This window comes from Lipotes vexillifer, unplaced genomic scaffold (assembly GCF_000442215.2).
Source record: "Lipotes vexillifer unplaced genomic scaffold, Lipotes_vexillifer_v1.1 scaffold35, whole genome shotgun sequence".
In the NCBI taxonomy this organism is placed as follows: Eukaryota; Metazoa; Chordata; class Mammalia; order Artiodactyla; family Lipotidae; genus Lipotes; species Lipotes vexillifer.
In genome coordinates this window covers 804,178-825,210 of record NW_006780561.1, presented here as the reverse complement: position 1 = coordinate 825,210, position 21,033 = coordinate 804,178, and the positions used below count along the sequence as shown (strand labels likewise).

Here is a 21,033-nt window from a genome sequence, read left to right as displayed (position 1 = left end):
TCTTTCCCTTCCAGAAAAAAATAACCAGCACGTCTTTTTACTGCATCTGGGTGGGGAAAAGAAGTTGCCCCAAAGAGTGGATCAGCTGAGCAAAGACTTGTTCATCATTTGAACAGATCATCTTTAACCAGCCTTTTAAGTAGCGGTTGGTGTCTGTGTTCATAACATAATAAAGAGCGTGTTGATCCTGACCCAGAGGTAAAGTCATAGGCAGTGAACTAGAAACCATGCGGACGTTCACTGAAGAGCTTTGGGGGCTCCTCCTTTGAACCATGCCTCGTGCCACTCCCCCAGCCTGGAAGGCCCACTTCTCCGCTCCACATATCTTTTGAGGCCTGGCTCAAGTTCTTCATATAACTTCCATCCCCACTCCAGCCCTTTTCTGGCATTTTTGCTTATCAGAGCCGCAGGGATCCTTAGAGACCATCTTGTGCAACCCGTTGTTTTCTGACGAAGCTGCTGTTAAATGACTTGCCTCTTCTTTCCCTTGATCTCTCGCAGTGTTTGTTGTCTCCCCCATCCTTTGTGCATAGTATGTGGTCTTTGGTATAACTTTTGATTCGTTGTGCCCTGAGATCTCCAAGTAGATGGCAAGCTGTCTGTAGGCAGTTTGTTATGGCCGTCTGTTTGTTTTCCCCTGCCAGGAACAAAACTCTACTCCTAGTCACTCAGTAAATGTTTGATAGTATAGGCTAAGCTTCTCCTTAAATATTTAGAAGGTAACCTATTCAGAGAATGCTCACATGGGTCTGGCTTCTTAAGTTTCAAAGGGTAAGCCTTATGTTGGACTAATTCAAGCTGCATAAGATTGATGGGATCTCAAAGTGAGGCTGTCTCACATTCATTATTGTGTCTGTCTCCTTTTGTTTTCCTCCACAAGTTTTCCATTCTCCCTGCCCTACCTGTAAGCTTGTTTTTTATTATAGTATATTGACTCTGCTCATTGGTGCGAGGCTAGCGACTTTGAGAAGGCTGGTGTTGATAGACCAGTTTGAATCAGCTCAATTTGAATATATGGCAGTCATTCATATTTGCCAGTGGCCGAGCCTCAAGGAGAGGATTCCTGCTGCAGTTCTTTCCTTGCTTCTTAACCTCGAACCTATTTGCATACACATTAGAAGCTTTTGCAGTACTTGGCATTATTCTGCCCAGCCCCCCAGTCTGCTGTGATACGTTGTCATCCAGTGTTCTCCTATCACCAGCAGCTCTCCTAGGAACCTTCTCTTGGTCACCAGTCAAGAAGTGATAGATTTGAGGTAGGTTCTAATCAGCGTGATCTGTTGTGCAACATTCACAGTTAGGACAAGAACGTGAGAATGTGTACAGTACAGTGCACTTGAATTTTGGCGTAAGTCAGAGAAACAGTCCACTCAGGTTCTCTCTGTATCTGGGTGAGATGCAAAAGCTTGAAAATACCTCTCTAGTGTCCTTTGAAATATGGAGAGTTGGCCTCCATATAGGAACTGCAAACACATGTTTCCCCCAAAACATTAAGTATTGCTTCATTTGTTATTTTTTAAGAGGAATCTTAAAAAAAAAAAAAAAAAAATCTTTGCTTGCCATTTCTAAAAGACAAAGTTTATCTGTAGATCCTTTTTGACCAAAGAGCTGCACTTGGCATTTATACGTGAGCAGCAAATTGATCCCCGATTAACCAAAAGGGGGAAGCAAAAGCATTTAACTCCAGGCCTTTTATGTTCTGAAGTTTTCCATGGTAAAGGACTAAATCTGTCAATTCGCTAGTCGGTAATTTACTTCTATTGATGTGATAGTCAGGCAAGATAATTGGTAGTTAATTAATAGACCACTTAACTTAAAAGGTTTCACAGTTTTAAAATACTAATTACTGAATTAGGCATTTATCTATATCCAAGTGTCTAAAGTCTATTTAGTTAAAATCCATCCAGGAAAAGTAAAAGCCCACCAGCTAGATCTGAGTAATGTGGCACTTAAAGACATTAGTGCTATGGTTGTACCTAATATCTCATGAATGGTCCCTAATCATTAATGTTTAAGTTCTTATGTGATTTACTGGTTTTTAATCTCAAATACTATATTCCTCTGTTCTCTGGTTAGAGAAATCTAAGGCTTCTTAGATTTAGAATTAAAAAAATAAAAATTTCTATTCTTATAAAAGAGGCTGATACTTCCTCCTCCAAAGCATAATATTAAGAATTCTATGGAGTATTGTTTTCCCTACTAAAAACTTGAAATTCATGGTGTATTTTCAAGTCTGTACTAGAGCTGGCTTTTGTTATTAAATGAATTCACATGCATAAAAATCAAGTGTTTGAACTTCAGAAAAACTTTTTGTGTCTTGAACCAAACTGTAAATTGACATAGGGTCAGCATACTTTATCTTATTAATTCTCACGGTCACAGTTAAAAACCGAGTAAAACATCTCCTTAGATAGCAACTGCTTGGATACTTGGAACTCTATACCTATCAGGGTCATTTCACAGCCTTCTTTCCTAACGTAAAATAAGATCACATGCTCACTGAGCTTTGCGTTTCTATATTTGATATATTACATGCTGGACCCAAATCTAGTGCAACTAGAAATAAACATCCATGACATGATAAGATGTCACTTTACATAACTGTTGTGAGCAGGGAACCATCCTGTAAAAATCTTCCCAACACCTTTGATATGTGTTGTAATCTGTGTCCGGTTATCTGAGTTGTTTAGAAAATATTGCTAAGTAACCAGTGTCATGAAAAAATAGTAGGGGCTTGCTTAATGGCCAAATCCAATGTGTGACGTGACCTTTCTACAGAACATGAGCCTGTTGACCATCTCTTTGAAACGCTGGTGCTCTAGCTTCCATGATAAGCCCCCTTTCTCCTGCTTCTCTTCCTGTCTTCCCCATCCTCTCAGCCTCCCCACCTCCGAGATACGATGGCTGTTTAGTATGGCATGTGCAGACCTCTTCTCATTGTGCACCTCTAGTTGAGTAATCTGTTTACTTCGGTGGCTTCAACTGTGATTTCTAAGAGTTCCCAAGTTCATACAGCTGTCTCAGCTCTTGCACGAATTCCCTAAAACCGGCAAACCTCAAAACTGAACGAATTCCTCTTCGCCCCTTCTTGAACTCCCTGGTGTGGCCAGTACCGGGCTTGGAAGCATCAGCAGTGTCTGTAATTCTCCATCCCGCACACATTCATGGGTCACCAAATCCTGACTGATCTGTTGCTATCATGTTCTTTGATCCCCTCCTTTCCATTCCTGCATCCTCCTTCGTGCTTCTTTCACCTCTGGTCTCTACAAAGAATCTCTGAACTTCTCTCCCGTTTCCAGCCTTTGCTCTCCAACCCAGGGTGATCTAAGCAGACTTGAGTTTGTTATATGCCTGCTTAAAGATGATGCTGACTAGAACCTACCCCAAGCCCTGTGTGACCATATTGTTCACAGCGTGAAGTCCAGGCTTGTGAGCATGGCAGCTTAGGCCTTCCAACGCTGCTTTCCACCTGCCTTCCAAGCTCATCACCTATTACACCCCCTGGTAGACTGTAAACACCAGCCAGGCTGGACACCACGCTGGGCCTGAAGGGGCCCGGCACACTCAGCTCTTCTGCCATTTGGGTCCTGTCTTACTGGGAGACAAAAGTTGAATAGTTCAGACAAAATGTATCACTACTCCTGAGAAAGAAAAACGAATACATTCAAAATCTTTTCATGTTGACTTCATAGTGTCTTTATATATTAAGGGGGCAGTCCTTGTAGAATAGTGTCAAGTTCCTGGTTCAGGGAATGGGCCTCTCTTGTTTGATTATGTGCTGTTTATCTTGATTCCTGGAAGCAAACTTGGTATTCTTTTCTCCCTCATTATTTCTACATCCAGGGCTTTATCCAGTATCTGCCCAGGTAGAAATTAATCTATACGGCATGTCAAAGTGGAAGCATTCGTTAACCTGCGCTAAGGCTAACACTGCTGGAACAGCTTTTTCAGAAAGACTGAGTGGAGAATGCCTGGCAGAGCCCTCAGCCACTGGATCCGATGCGTGATCGGGTCACTGCGGCCCAGAGGAGGGCTGCAGACCCTATGGTTAAATGCTTAACTGCTCACATTCTCAACTTTCTTTCTTTACGTTTGTTTTTACCCTAACCATTTTTCAGATTTTTCAAGATCTTTGGCAAATTCTAGTGAATTGACTTGAGTAACTTGAACATACCTGAGATGTGACAATCAGAAAACACTTTCCAAGCAGTTTAATAACCTCACTGGGAAGGTGGAATAATTTTTTTTAAGTAGGAAACCCCTTTTTATTTAAGTTTTTTTCTTGAGTTGAGGAATATTAATAGCAGATTCACCTAAAATTTCTGTTCTAGTTCTTTCAGAAACTAAAATTAAAGCCTATTTCAATTAAGATAAGTAGGCAACTTGCCTCTGTCTAACCCTGCTGTCTGCCTGTGTGGCTGGATGCAGAGAGGACGTGTGCGATTTGCTAGCTTGTGTTGGAGCGCTCAGGGTAGGAGGCTCCTGACCTTGGCGCAGCTACAGATACTGCACTTGGAAAAGTGCACTCGAGCCTGTGTGAAGTCCTAAATCCCCGGGATGGTTTTGGACCCCCAAGTTGTACTATGCTGAAATTCCACTAGGGGGTGTGCTGGCAGGGTGGATTTGTATCTTATTTCCTTCCGCACACAGCCAGTAATTGTCCCGAGATAAAGGGCCTTTTGTCGTTGATCTTTGGAGTATGACAAACTGATAGTCCTTAAGAAATAGGGACCTATTCCCTGCCTCAACTGAATGGGTTAAATCCAATGTTTTGAGCCTGTAACTCTAGGAATCAGATTAAAATGTGTGAATCTCTCTTGATTTAATTAGTTGATTTCTTATCTCAGAAGTTACTATCGTAGTTACCTATTTAAAGAACTAACCCCTTCTTATAGTTCTATTAACTGAGCTAAAAACTCCTTTTAGGTGGAGACCCCTTGTAAGCATAACCAGAAAATAACTTGGAGGATGGAGTCTTTTAATTCATTCTTTGAAAATATACGGTAGACAGGTAAAGCATACAGCTGGGCCCCGTAATAGGGCCGCCTTAGAGAACCTCCCTGTATTGTGATCTAACCCTGTTCAGACACCATTGTTTAGAGTAGAGGTTGTCAGAGTACGGCCTTAGGACCTAATCTCGTTTACCCTGACACACTTGGCCAGCCGCTTCCCAGTCACCTGGACCTCTGGGTTTACGCAGGCTTATACCATCACAGCACTGGCAGGCATGCCTTCCAACAGAAGGATGCCAACATCTCTTACTTGCTCTTACCCAGCATGGCCCGTTCTTGAGTTTCTTTTTCTTTTTTACTTTATTTGTCAATTCCCTCAAAACTCAAGTTCACACCTGTCAGGGACCATTTTCCTAAATGCTCTGAAGCTAAAATTAAGTGAACCACAGGGAAAAAAAAGAATATCCTCTCATAATGATGATAAAACTTTCAACACCGCAGCAAGTGCTGCTAGAATATTTAACAAGGAAGGGCAATTACTGCTGCAACCTTGAGTGCTGTCAAATGAGCCCAACTGACAAGCCACTTACAGTGAATTCACATTCGGAAACACAACGTGACTTGGTCTGTGAAACTTTCAAAGATCGCGCAAAGATGTGTGAAAGGTGACAACGGTGTTAACATCGTGAACATTGGCGTTTTGGGGGTTTGGGGAAACCACAGTGTTTCTCTCTCATTTTGCTGCTTGCATAAAAATGTGAATTTCTTGCCTTTCCTTCAAATGGCTTAGTACTGGAATTTCTGAATATTAACACGGTTCAGCTTCTTAGTGTTATTCTAAACAATGGGGCTCAAAATAACACTTCCAAATCAGTGTAACTGGGAAAATATTTGTGGTGTAACTTATGTAAGCACATGGGTATTTTGAGGACAAGTGCAACTTAAAATTCAAAGCCTGAATTTTTTTCCCACCTGCAAATTGTAATTAACATACTGCCCCCTGCTGATTTCTCAAGGATTTTTTTTAAATGGGTATAGTTCTACAATCTCTTGGGAAAGAGAAACATCAGGTGTAATAAATTATTTTTAAATAGTTCTGTACTAACTTTTAGTATTTTTGCATTTGCTGGACGCTTCTCCGTCAAGCAGTGTAATTTGTATTTTTAAGCGTTGATTTTCTGACCCCAGTAGAACTAAAGAAAAGGATTCGAGAAGTGGTGTTACTGGAAAGTGTCGGTTGTTTCCCAGCATCTCCCAGGATTCCGGAGGAAGGGGGCAGGCAGCTGAAGCGGCTGTTAGCCCTGTGTTTGTGAGGCTGCTTCTAGTGGTCAGGTCCTGGGTTTTTGCCCGAAGTGTGGTCTGACACTACATGGAGGGCAGGGAGGCTTGCGAGCCGTACAGAGTAAGAACCAGGAATTGCAGGAACTTGAAGAAATGACATAACCAAAAATAGATAGCACTTCTCACCCAAATAGCCTATAAATATATGCTTAATTAGCCTTGGGTACATTTACTCTACTTTTACATAGCACTTAAATTTTACAAAGCCCTTTCATAAACACTTTTCTCTCATTTGCTCCTCATAGCAACTCTGAATTAAGTAGAGCCAATATCCCCATTTTTATGGATGAGGAAACAAACCGAGAGAGGTTATGGGACTTGCCTAAGGTCACCACTGGGGAAGGAAGAAGCTAGGACCCAGATCCTCAGCCTAGGACTTAGTTTAGAAGCTCTACAAATACTTATCTGGGCTACATGTTCCAAGCTCCTGGTAGATTCTCCTAGGAGTCACTTATGCTTGTGCCCTGTGGTATAATGTAAGAATCCACCTTCAAATGTTGATTTTTTTTTTTTTTATTAGCACGGTTAGTTTAGCAATGACTAATTAACCCTAGCTTAATATCCCCGGAAAGTTTGCTCCATAAATTAGACAAACATGTAAAATTCTAAAGACCCAATACCACACTAACATTTTATTACCAAAGCCCAATTCATGTGTTCTTCTGTCCCTTTTCTGTAATTTTCCATGGTCTGTGTCTGAGATGGTTACTTCATTGACAAGAGTGTGGTGTATCCTTGGTCACTCAGCTTCCTTCTCTTCCTAGTTTGCATGTCAACACTGACAGGACAGACATAAAAAGTAATGAATAAAAAGGGCTCTTCTACAAAGACTGGCTGAACAAAGTTCTATAAATACTTGGAACTGAAATGGCAGTAACAGTGTGGTTTTAGTTTAGGCTCTTGTTTGTTTTAAGCTCATCTCCTGGAAAATATAAAACCTTTATTCTGTTACATAATATTCTTTTGAGAGCAGAATTCCAGGTAACTCCATGAGATTTGCTTTGGAAATGCTAATCATGGATTCTCAAAATTGTGCAGTTTTGGCCAGCTGATGGTGTCCAAACTTGTGGCCCAAGTATCTGACTTTTAAAGGGGTAACTTTTTCCTAGGTAGGGTTTTCTCACAGGCTTACCAAAGCGTGAAAGCTTCAGAAAGGTAAATGTGGAAACTTTTAAAGGTAAATAAATGCTGAGGCTAAAAGGGTCTAAATTCCGTGTCTTGAAAGCTAAGCCCTCAAAGCCTCTGTGAGTAAGGGGGAAGGATTTTGAAATCTAGGTCTCTTTTTGAGAGCTTGTTCTAATGGGGTCAGAGGTGTCTTAGTCCATTTGGGCAGCTCTAGCAGATTACCATGGACTGAGTGGCTTATAAACTACAGGAATTTATTGCTCACAATTCTGGAGGCTGAAAGTCGAAGGTCAAGGCTCCGGGAGATGTGGTGTCTGGTGAGGACCCACTCCCTGGTTTGTAGACAGCCGTCTTTGCTGTAACCTCACATGGTGGAAGGGTGTGAGGGATCTCTCTGGGGTCTCTTTTATAAGGGCACTTATCCCACTCATGAGGGCTCCACCCTCCTGACCTAGCAACATCACATTGGGCATTAGGTTTCAACATGAATTTTGGAGGGACACAAACATTCAAACCACAGCAGAGGGGCTTGCTAGTGCTAAATATGGATCCAAGGCAAATATACATACAGTCAGTCTGTAAACTCCCATAGTTATCCATACAAAGCTCCCAGGGATCTTGACATCAATTTGAACTGGCATTTGTCTGATAAACATTACTGGGGAAAGGATGTGGGAAGTGGAGAATGGGGCCTCTCAACCCCTAATAAATACCGTGGTTCAGAGAACACAGGTAGGATAGAGGACAGAGAAATTAGTCTGCCTTTACTTGCTGAATTTCTAGGAGAAATTGATCTGAAGCCACTTGAGGTTTAGAGTAGACATGACCTGGCTCAGGCTACAACCTTAGGCTCAGCCTGTGGTCCAAAATGGCAGCAACAGCATCACCCCATCAGGCTGCATGTTAGAAAAGCAAGCCCTCAGGCCCTCTCCTCTCCCAGACCTACTGGATCAGAGTCTGCATTTGATTCAGATCCCAGATAATTCTTGTGCACATCAAAGTTTGAGGAGGAATGGCTCTTGAGCACGTATTTCCCTTCCCACTTTCTCAATATTCTCTGCTTTTTTTTTTTTTTTTTTTTAAATTCCCTGAGCTAATTAGCCCTTTAGGGATTTTGTAGACTAGGAAAATACTAGACCATGCACTCTAGGGTTCGCCTTGTCTAGGTGTTGTTTTTTTGTTTGTTTGTTTTTTTGTTTGTTTGCGGTACGTGGGCCCCTCACCGCTGCGGCCCCTCCCGTTGCGGAGCACAGGCTCCGGACGCGCAGGCTCAGCGGCATGCGGGATCCTCCAGACCGGGGCACGAACCCGTGTCGCCCGCATCGGCAGGCGGACTCCCAACCACTGCGCCACCAGGGAAGCCCTGTTTTTGTTTTTTTATTTGGGTTCCAGGCCATTGTTAAAGGAGGAACCCAGGTGATCTCTTGCTCACTATCCCCCTTGGTTGCTGTGCCCAGGATGGAGTTTCCAAAGCCATAAACATCATGGTACAGAGTCAAGGCTATGCACTGAAGAGATATGTTCTTCCTGCCCAGGACCAAACAGCTGTCTGGAAATAAGTTGCAGGAGGGCAGAGACCTTGCCTCTTGTGCACCCTGCTTCTCTGCTCCTAGCCCCTGCAGGTTGTCAGCATTATCTCCCTTCAGTGGTGTTTCTGAATTTAGTGGTAGAGTGGTGGTTTGAAGGTATTGGCATGTAAACTACAATGGGCTTCTGAGCCCATATTTAAGTTGTGAAATTTTTTTAAGCCTAGAATGTCTTGCAAAGCTAGAAAATGTCATTACAATATGAGACTTAGAGCTTAGAAAAAATCATCACGGGACTATATGGAACTTGATTTGCTAATGTTCACGTTCCTTCTAAAGAGTGGTTCTCATGGGGCTCTCTTCCCCTCAGGGGCATTTGGCCACATCTGAAGACATTTCCCCTTGTCAGAACTGGTGGGGTTATTACTGGCATCTAGTGGGTAGAGGCCGGGGATGCTGCTAAACACTGTACAACACACAGGACAGTCCCCACAATGTAAAATTACCCACAGCACAAAATGTCCACGGGGCTGAGGCTGAGATGCTCTCTTCAGCCTGAGGCTGCATAGTCAAGTCACCTGGGGAGTGTTGCCTTCCCGGGCCAGATTCCCTCCCGGGTATAATTGGGCCTCAGAGTGGGTGTGCCTGGGCCTCAGAAGGAACACCTCCCCCGGATAATTCCAAAGTGTAGCATAGTCTGAGAACTGATTGCTAGAAAAGGTGGCTTTTTACAATCCTTAAGTGTCTTTAAGAGGTTTGCAAAGTTTTTGTTTGTTCGTTTTGTTTTTTTAACAATGCCTAGCACAATACAGGTATCTCATAGACCCCCTTATACAGTGAGAAAGTTCTAAGTTGTTATAGTGCATGCCTAAGAATAAAGTGAGTTTTCAGGAGTAACCTCTTGATTTTATGTATCTGGAGTTTAGGTAAAGATTTAATTTTCTATAAAGCCTCCACAGTAAGCACACTGGAAAGCAGAGAAGAATTTGAACTCTGCGTATATGAAATACGAAGGGTGACGGAAGGGGATCACGGGGGCCTTGCTGGGCTGTGGCATTTGGGTTGGGCGCGGGCTGGGTCCTGCCACTTCAGATGGCCTAAGCAGTGGCTGAGCTCACACGCACGTGGTTATGCCTCATGGAAGCAGCTGCCAGTCACTAGAGCAGAACCGAAGCCTCTGCCCTGTGGAAGGTCTGTTTTCATTACAGTTTCGGTGATGTGATTTGTGTTTGGGGCAAAGCAGAGGGATTAATGACAACCTGTTGTTTAGCAGACTATTTGGCTGCAATTTTGTGGCCTATTTTCACTATTCTGTAAAGAGTTACTAAATCGGGTCAGGGGCTTGGGGAACACTCCTTTGATCAACTAGGACTCAGCCAGGGGGAGGGTCAGAGAAAGCAGCCTTTCAGAACCAGTGTGCAGCATTCATCATTCCTTTTAAAACATTGAGCTTCCATGGACTCAAGTGAAAGAAAAACAATGATTGTAGTTTTTTTTAATATGTAAGAGGCATGGATTCACGTTACATTATTTTAAAAGGCACAGCCATGACAACATATAAATGTTTAATGAATAGATATTTTTACTGCTCACCAGATGCTGGCAACTGCACTAATGGAGTTGATACCTTACTGAGTCATTTACGAAAGTCTTAGGCAACTAATACCTCTGTGTTACGACTTGTGTATTGAAGAAAGAACGAATTATTGGATATAAGCCGTCGTAACATTTTTGAGCTAAGAAACTTTGGAGATCTCCTTTTTGTCTCCCAAATGAGTTAAGCCAAGAGAGGTCAAGTAACAAGGAAGGTTAAGTGATTGACAGTCAGGACCATGTGGTTTCTGGACTCTAAAGGCCAGTGTACTTTCCAGACAGATTGAGTTTTAAGTCCCCTCCTTTCTGGTTATTTCTGCACAGGGAACTCCGAAGTGTCAGGGAATGTTGATATCTGAGTTGCTGCCTTGGGGTAGATTCATCCCATGTTTTAACAGTGAGAAGGCAAGTTAATGAAGCATTTATTTTTGCTGAATAACTAATGGTGTCGTCATCTAGGTGTTCATTTGAAAAGCCTTGCTCTTTTATTAGCTTCTTGGTTGCAGGGCAACTGTAGGAGTATACTCGTGCATGTGCGTTAAGTATTAACTGCTGATGCCTCTAAATGTTAAACCAATCCCTGTGGCCTCAAAATCATAACAAAAAGGACAGTAGATGTAACATTGATATGAATTTGATGTTTATGACATATTCTCTATAGCTAAAGAGAGAACATTTTGTGTCAGGCAGGTAGAGATTTTCATGAACATTTTGTTAAGTCTGAGAGTCGTTCCAGGTTTCAGTATCTTGGGGCTTTGTTGCACAATTTGTCTGGAGACCTTTCTTGTCTCTACAAACACACCCAAATAGGAAAGAAAAAAAAAAAAGCCGTCATCGAATTACATGAATTTCAGAATTTGTGCTGTCAACTGCAACTAAAGTATTTAAAGTCAGTTTATTGCTAACAAATACAGATTTGGGTTTTACTTCCTAGTTGAAGACAGTTTTGTAATGAAAAATTTCAAGTTACACTTTCTGTGGTCAAAGTGAAGTTTCTAGAGTTTGGTGCTCAGTACGTTGATTAAGCAGATGTCTGTAAATCTACTGGATTAAGAATACTTAGCCAGGGAATTCCTTTCCCAGATTAGCTTGGGAGTATGTCACCCTTTTTTTAATCTTTGAGCACACTAATGATTAACCCTATTAAATAGCCTTTTAAACCCAGTTCCCTGTATTTTCAGCACCTTCAATAGTCTGTACTCTTGAATCATCGTTTTCCGGGAGAAGTGACTGAATTTTCATAGAAGAGTGCCACCAGATGTCATTTTAACCTTGTAAATAAGCAGTATGTTCCTCTGTGATTCCGACAAAGATAAGTTACTCTCACAGAGGCAGGCAGAAACAGCAAAACACCAAGGAGAGTCGCTGAACCATTTGGAGGGGTACCATAGGGATGTCCAGTTAAATGTTCTTTGTTCAGTGGAGTCTTGATTGTATTTTTTCCAGATCATATATATTGCTGCTATTTGGAGATTCTGAAAATCCTTAAACATAAATACATCAGAAAACTGTACTGTATATGTGCTCATGGTGTTAAGCCTTTTCCCATTGTAATATGATTTTTGGTCCCCTTTAGAAATGAAAGTTTTCTGTTTCTTGGACATTCAAATGAGAGAAACACTTCAAAATGATTCTTTTAAAAAGATACCTTTTCTTGAATTGACCACAGGACAGTCATGCAAATGCACAAAAATAGAGTTTGAGGCCTTTTCCTAACTGTGAGAGATGAACTTTGCTTTTCCCTTAGTATCCATTATCCTTGAATAGCTTGCAAATATGGAAAACATTCTGAGTGTTTTACCTATACCTTTAAAATGTCGTCAGTTTTGAAATTTCAAAAGTCGGCCTTTGCCGGATACCACATTTCTTCACGTTCTCTTTTGTTTAGCTTTAGGTTAATTTGTCCTGACAGTGCAGCTGCGGGCTCTGCATTGCAGTCTGTCATTAAGAGCACCAGGAATGATCTGGAGGGTTGGAACTGTTGGGAGTTAATTTGGCGTAAACCTAACATTCGAAGATTTCTCAAGATATGACATGTCATGTCTGTGTCCAGTCACACTTCTGTTTAAGAAGTTCTTGTTTATATTATAAATATGACCTTTACAGTTATCTTTCAAAGTGCCCAGTTCTTTGAAGAGGAACCCCGAGGAGCTATGGAGATATTAAACTTGTGAAGCATGTTTCATAGGAATGTCAGTGTCTGTTTGAATATCCTCTTCCTTCCTCCCTTCCCTCCTTCATTCCTTCCTTCCTTCCTTTCTTTTTTTTCTTTTTAGTCACTTAGCAATCCTGTCAGCTTGGCAGCTTATGGTATTGGAGTCTTGTGATAAAGTTAATCACAGGTAATCAGAGGTCTATCATCATACTTTTTAGCCAGGATCCATTACTGAAAGAGTTTTCTCTTTTGCAGATAAAATAATCCCTGGGTCCCTTCCAATTCTAAATTGTCTCACTGAACATACAAATTGGTTGCTGACTCTGAGACTCCCCCACCCCCAGGTCAAGAGTCAACCACATTTTCCTCATGACGATCTAGATGTCCTCCCCTGTGTCTCAGACATTTGAATAAGAGGACAGAGCTCAGAGTGCAGTTCTCTGACTTAGACTAAACATCTAGCTAACCTTGCCACCCACTGTTGGGACCAGCTAACTCTGGCGACTGATCAAGAGTACTCCTTTAGCGATCCCTTTACCAGCTGGTAACTCCCGAGCTGGATAATTCGTCCTTGCAGTAAGAGAACGCAATGGTCCCGGTGTCCGGCGGAGTTGCCCCTCTCAGATTCACTGTCGGCAGCACGTGCGTGAATTTACACTCAAGCCATTTGGGTGTGTGCCGCAGATTTGCTCGTTCTTCTAACGAGTCTCAGACAAAGATCACGAACCTGAGCTTGAACTGACTGGTGTCATGGCAACTGGCACTTCACCTCTTGCTGGTCCCCATTTCATACGTGCTACAATATTTGTGCACATTAATAATTCATCACAAAGTGCCAGATTTCTTTGTGCTGTCAAACTGTGTCAAGGACAGATTGTGCTGTGCTATCTCAGATGTCACCCACCAGACTGTTGAGGGCAAGAGTAATTAGAAAAGAAAACTCGTCGGTTTACTCGGGAAAGTTCCCGAGAGCGTGATGCTTTCTCACCACCCATTTACAGCACTTTTTCTCATAACATAAGGACTAGACCTCGTGTTGATCAAAGTTTATTTGGTAATGTGCCCCAGACACAAGGCAGGGGTTTGGTTGTGGAAAGAAGGCCCGGGTGGTAATTGCTCACCTCCACTCAGGCAGCAAAGGAAATGATTAACAGCCTCAGTGCTCAGTCACATGGATCAGGCTCCAGCCTGAGCCCTGCAAGCTTGGGTTTAAAAGGAAACCTGAGTGTCCCTGGTATGAACGCTCTTCCCCCAGGCTTGCCTTCGCCCGGCATCCAGTAGGAGCTGAGTGGTGGCCACCAGCTTTGGAAGAAAACCAGTCTGGGTCCCAAGGCCGCCTGGCCCTTGGATGGCTTACCTCCCCTCCCAGTTTCCCCAGCACCTTGTCTGGTGTTTCTGATATTGCTAGCAGTTGTAATAACTGTAGTTGTAGACGTGTAAGTGGTGAGCCTTTCTAAATAAAGAGCATAGACCTTTGTCTTGGCATGTAGAAAGCACAGTGGCACGCTAGATTTTGTTTCTACTGAAGGTCCCGGATGAGGCAGGAGGCACAGATTTTATAAGAAGTGTTGACCTGCCACAGCCCTTTTTTAAAAAAAATCAACCCCTCCCTCTTAAAAGAAAGCTTCATACTGAAACAGACAGACCTGTGCCACACTTTACTAGCAGCTTAAAGTGAAGCCTATTTCCCTAAAAAATGTTTACAACCCACAGTTGGAAAAGACTTTAGCCACATAGCTATATTTGGATTCTTTTGTTTCTCTCTTTTTTCTTATTTCCTTTAAGTGCAAAACCAGTAGCTTAAATGTCCCTCCAAACTACTTTGGTGGGGGGGTGAAGGGAGGGAAGCAGGCCCAAATCACAGTTTTTAGAATATGTAGCTATAGCACCCTGCTTTTGTAAAGGATAAACTAAAACTGTTGTATATTTGATGTACTGATGTAACACAGTTAGATGCTGGTGAGGATAAATTCTGCTTAGAGACAGGAATGAGACCTGCTGCCATGTTACCTGTCATCGCTTGGCCAGATCATAATACAAGACCTGCATGTAGTAGGTGTTCAGGAAATACTTGTTGAATGAATAAGCTAATTCTGCCAGGTCAGGAGGGGACATGAATCCGTTTCAGAACTTTGCAAGAAATTAAACTTAAAAACAGTGAGGAGGGACTTCCCTGGCGGTCCTGTGGTTGAGACTTTGCCTTCCAATGCAGGGGGTGCGGGTTCGATCCCTGGTCCGGGAGCTAAGATCCCACATGCCTTGCAGCCAAAAGACCAAAACATAAAACAGAAGCAATATTGTAACAAATTCAATAAAGGCTTAAAAACATAAAATCAAAACAGTAAGGAATTTGGTAATCTTCTGTCACCTACCTTCATATGTGCTGGGGATCTGGATTAGTCATTTAACACCTGCAGGCACCAACATGGAACACGAACATGGAGAAGTCATTAGAGCCCGCCCACTGGGTGTCTGGGTTTCTAGTCAGGCCTGGCCACCGGGTAGTTAGTGTGGAAACAGGCTGGGAGCGAGCACGGTCAGCGATTCGGATTTGTCAGGTAACCAAGTAGAAAATTCCTACTGGTATTCTGTACTGTGTGTAATTTCTTAGGATGTACTCTTGAGTCCTGCTACTTACTTAACTTAAAAATAAGACCTTCATGTTAAATCTATCCCTCTCTTTCAAGACTAGAGCAAACTTTTAAAACTTAGACGTGGTCTCTGGATAATGTCAAGACTAAATTTTATACCTTTTAGTTAATTGAGGAACAATTATAATCAGATATGTAAAATAAGACTTACAGGCCTGATTACTTAAGGATGTGTTTTGTAGTTTAGATTGGAATAGATAAGCTTCCTTGTGATGTTACTATATTGTAATTCTGTCCCCATATATAAGCTATAAAGCCTGAAGTTTCCAGGTGCTGTAGACTGAAAGGACAAAACAAAACAAAACAAAAAGCACCGCAGAACATAATTATACGTTACAGTGAATGATACTGATTATATGTCTTAAAGAAATATGGACAAAGTCAAGGTGAATAGGATAATATTAGATAAAGGCTTAATACCATAACTACCTGTGATAGAGAATTATTGAGAGACTCTGGTGACATAATTAACATAAAGCACTTTGAAAAGCATGAGAGGCTATGTAAATATGTGATGAATATTACACTTTGAATTATATAGGAGGGCATCAGGGTAGATTGTCAGAGAAGAGTTGAGATCATGGGTAAAACCTTACAGGTGAGAATAAGTGTGACACAGGTAACAGCAGTGAGGAGGCCCAGACACATGGATGTAAATGGGGACCAGGGGGTTATGTGATGATCAGGAGTCAGACTGGGGAAGACCTTGGGGTATTTCACAAAGATTCATCTGGCAACTGAATGCATCATGGATTGGGACATGGAAAAATTTCAAAATTAATGGAATGACTGTTTGATCTTGTACATGCAGAAGCTATCAAAACAAATAAAATATGCAAAAATTCAGCGATCTCATAGCTAGGAAATCCTCTGAGAAGGGAATGCAACTCTCCTTTAAGTCCACTGGTTAGTGTTTGGGTTTTTTTAACTTCATAAATCATGGGAAGCTGTGTTGGCAGTGGGATATAACTCAGCAGTGGACAGATTGCTCTTTGCTGCTTTCTTTTAAGAAGCAGGTTATAAAACTGTTGGGAGCCTGGTGGAGTAGTTAATGGATCATGTTAAGCAATTTGAAGTAATTTAAAAAAAAAATACAACCTTGCATCTGGAAGGCAAGAAAGCTAGAGAGAAAAGAGAAGTTCAGTGAATGAGAAATCGATGCCGCCTTTTGGGTGCTCTGCCCCCTGAGTGGCTAGTCACCTGCCTCCGTGGGGAAGTCACCCCCCAGTATACCCCACAGTGGAGTGTGGTCATTCAAATGCTATAAATTGTCACAGCACAGTTAGTGTTAGGATACGTTTTTCATTAAAATGATTCTGTACTTTACCCTCCTTTTTTTACACCTAAAATACTTTACCTCCTGTGAGCATACTTTGATAATACAGCTTGGATGCTGGAAGATGCTTCTGGAATATCTCTTCATTCATGGGTCTGTTGCTGTGTAGACACAGCCATGAGGTAAACATTACACGAGGCTTCTATTCGTGGGTACGCGGGAGGTCCCTCACAGACCATGAGATGCTGCACTGAAGTGTCAGAGCATGAAAAGATCTCTGACCTGGGAGTAGTTTAGATTAGCAGATAACTATCACTTGAAAGGTGATAAAGAGCCTTCTCCTAATGGCTTTCTTTTCATCTCTGGACATTGTCCCCGAAAGCTCTTGTGTTACAGTCTTGTTGGTCACGGCTTATAACAGGCCTGCCATGCCGATGATACGGTGCTAAGTGAGCCAGACGCCTAAAGGATCTTCTCTTTTTGATAAATGTAAAATATTTTCAAACAGATTGGGAAATGTAACATTATGTGGGTAAAACTTTGTTTCGTGATCTTGGGTTTGTGGGGTTTCTGTTTGTTTTTTGTTGCTGTTGTTTTTTAGGTGAAACCCATAATGTCAGTTCTAAAGCTTGAATCTTCCTTTTCTTTCAGACCACTAAGGCTTTTCTTCCTACCATGCTGGAGATTAATCATGGTCATATTGTGACAGTTGCAAGTTCCTTGGGATTGTTCAGTACTGCTGGAGTTGAGGTTTGTCATTATAAAGCATGTCCTTCTTTCAGTCGGTTTATCTCGTGAAGAATACACCAAAGTCCTAGGAAGGGTACCTGCTGCCCGCATATTCCTGAAAGGCCATGAAAGCACGCTACCTGTGTGCTGCGTGTGGAACGCTCCCCAGCAACCCACGTGGCTCTACGTCTTCTGCCGTAAAGGCACTTAATACTAGTTTGACAAAGCAGCAGCAGCAGCAGAAGTGGGTGGGCCCGTCCTCAGTATGGCCCCATTTTCATTAGCAGTTGTGCTTGACAGTAGTGGGAAGGCACAGGGTCAGGATGAAACTGGAGGGCAGTGGCAGTGCCACAGGGAACAGATAAATGAGGCCAAAGGTTGACATTCTGTTTTGGTCAGCTTGCCAAAAGCGAGCTATCTTGTGTTAGCTCATCAGATGAGATGCTTAGGGCTGATGTGAGGTGTCTGCATCCTAAGTCTGTAGAACTGGGCTTAATCAGACCCTGTTCTTCACCAAATTCAAGTTACAAAGCATGTATATGTATATTGCTCTGTGTGCTGTTTGTCCCATGGGTGCCTGTAGCGGAAAACTGAAAACATCATCCCATGCAAATATGCAAAAGGATGCAGCAGAGACAGTTTCTACATTCTACATTTCAACTCCTAATTTTAAAGTTGGGTAATGGAGAACTTTCTTGCTATACCGTGAGTCCTTAGGTTAAGTTCTAGTTTAACTTTACAGGGTAGAGTTATCATTTCCATTTTCACTTGGCCCTAAAAAGAAAATTGGATCATAACAGCTTATAACCCCAGCTAAACTCGCCTTTGTTCTCCCAGCATTAATTTAAACAAACTGGTTTTTCAGTCTCCTTTACTGAACAAGAGACCATTTGTAAATTTTCCAGACACTTCAAAGTGAGCCTCTCTCCATTTTTAACTCCAGCTTGTTAGCTTTCATAGAGTCCTTTGTGGTAACTTCCCCAAAGTAACCTGATACTCCGTTGATGTGGCAGAAAGTGTTCATCTGTTTCTGCTGTTACTTTGAAAATATTATTTCTGCACCAAACCACATCAGATATCTGTCTTTTAAAATGCTCTCCTTTTCTTTGCTTAGTCACCTGTAACCTTTTATATCAAACATGTAACCAGAGTAACGGGACCAGGGCAGCTTGGGATTGGTCAGGGATGTGAACATGTACTGAGGATTTCTGCTCTTTCCCCCTCTGCCTCAGGATTACTGCGCCAGTAAATTTGGAGTCGTGGGTTTTCATGAATCCCTGAGCCATGAGTTAAAGGCTGCAGAGAAGGATGGAATTAAAACCACGCTGGTTTGCCCTTACCTTGTAGACACTGGCATGTTCAGGGGCTGCCGAATCAGGTCAGTAAGGGCCCGCCTTAATACTGACAAGAAGCGGTTCTAACAAATCATCTTTCCATCTTGGGAGAATATGTGGAATCAATCAGATCTCCAGCCATAATCCACCTTGCACTTCCATGTCTGTCGCTTGGCAGTTCACTTGTAGCTTTCGTTGGTCAAGGTCTGTAAAGTTGAGGCGTGTACGATTGATAAGCAAGGACTGGTATTAGCTCACAGAAGGTAGCCTACGAGCATCAGTAGGAAATGGCTTCTCTGCACCTTCAAGGAGCAAATACTCAGGATTTTCCTTAGAAGCTACTTCTTTAGGGGTGATTTTCTTTCTTTAATATTAATGTTAGTACGTAAATGCGACTTTGGTTTGGCTACGAAACAATGTCACTGCCATAGAAGAGGGTGGTCTTTCTTCCAAAAAGACCCTTGAATGAGGCACCCCAGGTTTGGGAACTTCCTTTTTGCAGAGAGTATACGTAGCTAGATTCACTCTGAAAGAATGAGAAGAAACGTTGAGATTTTCTAAACATGAAATGAGATACCACCACACTTTGGAAGGAGGAGGCACGTGGGAATAGCCATGTCAAGTCAAATCTGACTTGAGCTAAGCGGAGTAAACAAAGCCGTGACTCATCAAGAGGACACTTGTAAAGACATGCTGACTGTGAGATCTTTGCTTGGACGAATTTGACAGGCAAAGCGAGAGAACCAAACGAGTTCCCCATGGGTCGGGGCCGATCTGGACACATCCTGAACCTGGCCACACTCTGAACAGGTGGAGGTGATTTGAGTCATTTCCATCTCAGGCTGACTCCAAGTCTGGACCAGGAACGGACTCAGCCCTGCCTCTTTTCCCGCGTGTGGGCAGGGTGTGTGTTGCTTTGCTTTTTGCCTCTTACGGACTTAGGAACTGGTTGCTTCGGGTCTGAGGAGCTTAGACTGTTTAGCATCCTGTTTAGCATCACAGCAGGTGTCCAGAGCTGCAGGGGGGCGGGGGGGGGACGATGAAAAGTCAAAAGAATAAATTATATGGCACAGGGATATCAGCTCGGTGCTTTGTGACCGCCTGGAGGGGTGGGATAGGGAGGGTGGGAGGGAGGGAGACGCAAGAGGGAAGAAATGTGGGAACATATGTATATGTATAACTGATTCACTTTGTTATAAAGCAGAAACTAACACACCATTGTAAAGCAATTATGCCCCAATAAAGATGTTAAAAAAAAAAATTTCAGTGGGTGCCTGGATGAATTCAGCTGAAGGTCGGATGTCTCTGGGCACTTCATCTCAGAGACCCCCGGAGAAAATGCCACGGCTTTCCCTCTCCAGGTACCCGGGAAAGCACACAGCTGACTTATATTTCACTCAGAAAGGTTATGTTGGTGTTTATACACCATCATTTGAATTACACTTAATACTTAAAAGTTTGGCATCTTGTTTGGGTTTAGTGTCTGTTATGCCAGACACCCTCTCCTTTTCCAATTGAAAGAAAAAAAAAGTAATTTGAAATACATTTCAAGGCATTTTGAAAACATGACTTTCTCACTTTACAGAAAAGCAGACCAATTCTGCTTTTTTTTTAACTTGTTTTCCAGACTATGCAAATAAAATGTGTTCATAGTAGGAAAATTTAGAAAATACAGAAAAAGCACAACGAAGTAAAACGAATTCCAAATCCTGTTTGCTCAGATAACGTCATCCTTCATGTTTTGATGTGTATTTCGAGTCTTCCCTATTTTGTGTTAATTCTTAATTTCATCTTTTGAATGTGTAACTCTCAGGAAGGAAATTGAGCCTTTCCTGCCCCCTCTGAAGCCCGATTACTGCGTGAAGCAGGCTATGAAGGCCATCCTCACGGACCAGCCCATGATCTGCACCCCCCGCCTCATGTACATCGTGACTTTCATGAAGAGGTAAGTGTGAGGGGGCTCCCTCCTCGGCAGGTCTTCCCCTGTCCGCCCCGTAACGTAAGGAACACGCCACGCCTCACGGTGGCTAACTGTGACTTTTCCTTTTCAGCATCCTCCCTTTCGAAGCAGTTGTGTGTATGTATCGGTTCCTAGGAGCGGACAAGTGTATGTACCCCTTTATCGCTCAGAGAAAACAAGCCACAAACAATAACGAAGCAAAAAACGGAATCTAAGGATCTTTTTTGTGTGGAATATCATTTCTACCAGAAGACGATCAAGATATCTCAGTCCGACTCACATCAGCATGATTGATACTCTCTGGATTCTAAATCCTCATTGACTCTTTTTTTTTTTTTTTTTTTCAAATCACTTTTAAAAAAAAATAAAGTGAAAATTAACCGACTAGAGT

The 21,033-nt window shown here is 42.4% G+C and overlaps 1 protein-coding gene across 1 annotated transcript in view; it reads left to right on the top strand.

Annotated features, from left to right (window-relative positions):
* RDH10 (retinol dehydrogenase 10) overlaps positions 1-21,026 on the top strand; it is a 26,223-nt gene extending 5,197 nt beyond the window's left edge. The window contains exons 3-6 of the mRNA XM_007453711.1: positions 17,271-17,369; positions 18,581-18,726; positions 20,496-20,627; positions 20,734-21,026. Of these exons, the coding sequence (XP_007453773.1) occupies positions 17,271-17,369; positions 18,581-18,726; positions 20,496-20,627; positions 20,734-20,857 (501 nt within the window). The 3' untranslated portion in view covers positions 20,858-21,026. The remainder of the gene's footprint in view (positions 1-17,270; positions 17,370-18,580; positions 18,727-20,495; positions 20,628-20,733) is intronic.
* Positions 21,027-21,033: the final 7 nt, after the last annotated feature.